The sequence below is a fragment of the Nicotiana tomentosiformis genome, chromosome 6, assembly GCF_000390325.3.
Source record: "Nicotiana tomentosiformis chromosome 6, ASM39032v3, whole genome shotgun sequence".
Lineage (NCBI taxonomy): Eukaryota > Viridiplantae > Streptophyta > Magnoliopsida > Solanales > Solanaceae > Nicotiana > Nicotiana tomentosiformis.
Window position 1 is genome coordinate 130,006,544 of NC_090817.1, and position 1,693 is coordinate 130,008,236.

Sequence of the window (1,693 nt, forward strand, 5' to 3'; positions counted from 1 at the left end):
CGAGCATCAAACAAGTTCACCGTTGATGGAGGGACTGATCGTGGTCGAAACAATAGATCACTTCAAGATAAACAAACGTCGGGGTCTCGAGATCTTTCATACCCTAGGTTATCATAATATAACTTCAACATCAGTGTAGTGGAACTGTTGTTAGCCATGAGGAACATTAAAGAAGCACGATTCCCGAGACCTATGAGGTCTGATTCCAGCCAGAGGGATCCCAATTTATGGTGCGAATACCACGGGACAAACGGTCACCGGACAAGGACTTTCGACATCTTCAAGAGGAGGTGGCAACGCTATTGAAGAATGGTCATCTCCGAGAATTCTTGAGCAATCGAGCTAAGAACAATTACGGTCGCAACAGAGACAACACAGAATCCTCGAAAGCAGGAGAAGAAACCCCACGTCAAACGATCAATATGATCTTTGGGGGGAACGAGATTAGCGGGGTCACATTTTTGGCGGCAAAGAAGACTAAAGTATCGATAACTCACAGCAAAAGACTCTGGGAGGACGATATCACTTTTACGAAGGAAGACGCAGATGCATTACTGTTACCGCACAACGATGCACTGGTAATCTCTTTAAATGTGTTGGATTTTAAAATTAAGCGTGTTCTAGTGGATCTAGGAAGTTCGTCTAGTATCGTACAATGGAGAGTATTGGAACAAGCTAAACTCACCGGAAGCATTATTCCGGCAACATAACTACTTGTTGGATTCAACCTTGCGAGCGTGACGACCCGGGAAGAGATCTTGCTGCTCACGAATGCTTAAAGAATAATAAAAATAAATCTCTTCGAAGTGGTGGATGGTGATATGGGATACAACATCATCTTAGGAAGGCCATGGTTACACGAGATGAAAGTTGTACCTTCGACGTATCACCAATTGCTGAAGTTTCCAATGCCCGAAGGAATCAAGCAGATAAGAGGTGACCAACCGGCAGCGAGGGAGATGAATGCAATCTCAGTTTCCAATATCAAAGCGATAGAGTGCACGACATAGCAATTATAGGAACCAGCGCCTACTCCCGAGTTAGAAGAGGTTATTCCAGGGGTAGAATTGTCATAACAATATTAGGTGCCGAGATATTTCCAAGTTCCGAAAGAAACAGACGCAACAAAATCAACGGCAGAGGAACTAGAGCAAGTGTCATTATTCGAAGAATTCTTAGAAAGAAAATTTTACTTGGGAACAGGACTGCACCCCGAGCTCAGGTCTGGTTTTATTGAATTCCTTAAAATTAACGCTGATTGTTTTGCATGGTCGCACGAGGATATGACAGGTATCCCGACGGAAATAGCCATGCACAAGCTGAGTCTGGATCCCAACGTACCACTGGTACGATATAAGAAGCACCCTATTGCCGAGGCCAGGAATAAATTCGTCAAAGAAGAGGTAACCCGCTTGCTTAAAATCGGTTCGGTCAGAGAGGTAAGATATCCAGACTGGTTAGCCAATGTAGTAGTAGTTCCTAAGAAGAACAATAAATTTCGTATGTGTATAGATTATAAAGATCTTAATAAGGCGTGCCCGAAAGATTTATTTCCAATACAAAATATCGATCAAGTGATTGATACTACGACCGGTCACAGACTGATTCCTTGATGCTTATTCCAGGTACAACCAAAATAAGATGAACCCGGAAGATCAGGAAAAGACTTCATTTATAACAAATTTCGGTACAT

The 1,693-nt window shown here is 42.8% G+C and overlaps 1 protein-coding gene across 1 annotated transcript; it reads left to right on the forward strand.

Moving 5' to 3' along the window:
• Positions 1-227: 227 nt before the first annotated feature.
• Positions 228-710, forward strand: LOC138894771 (uncharacterized). The gene has a single exon (XM_070179497.1). The coding sequence runs from the start codon at positions 228-230 to the stop codon at positions 708-710; it is 483 nt and encodes a 160-aa protein (XP_070035598.1).
• The last annotated feature ends 983 nt before the right edge of the window (positions 711-1,693 follow it).

What these genes read in the sequence shown, in the direction of transcription:
- LOC138894771 (XM_070179497.1), top strand. Translation starts at nt 228, where the DNA reads ATGGTGCGAATACCACGGGACAAACGGTCACCGGACAAGGACTTTCGA.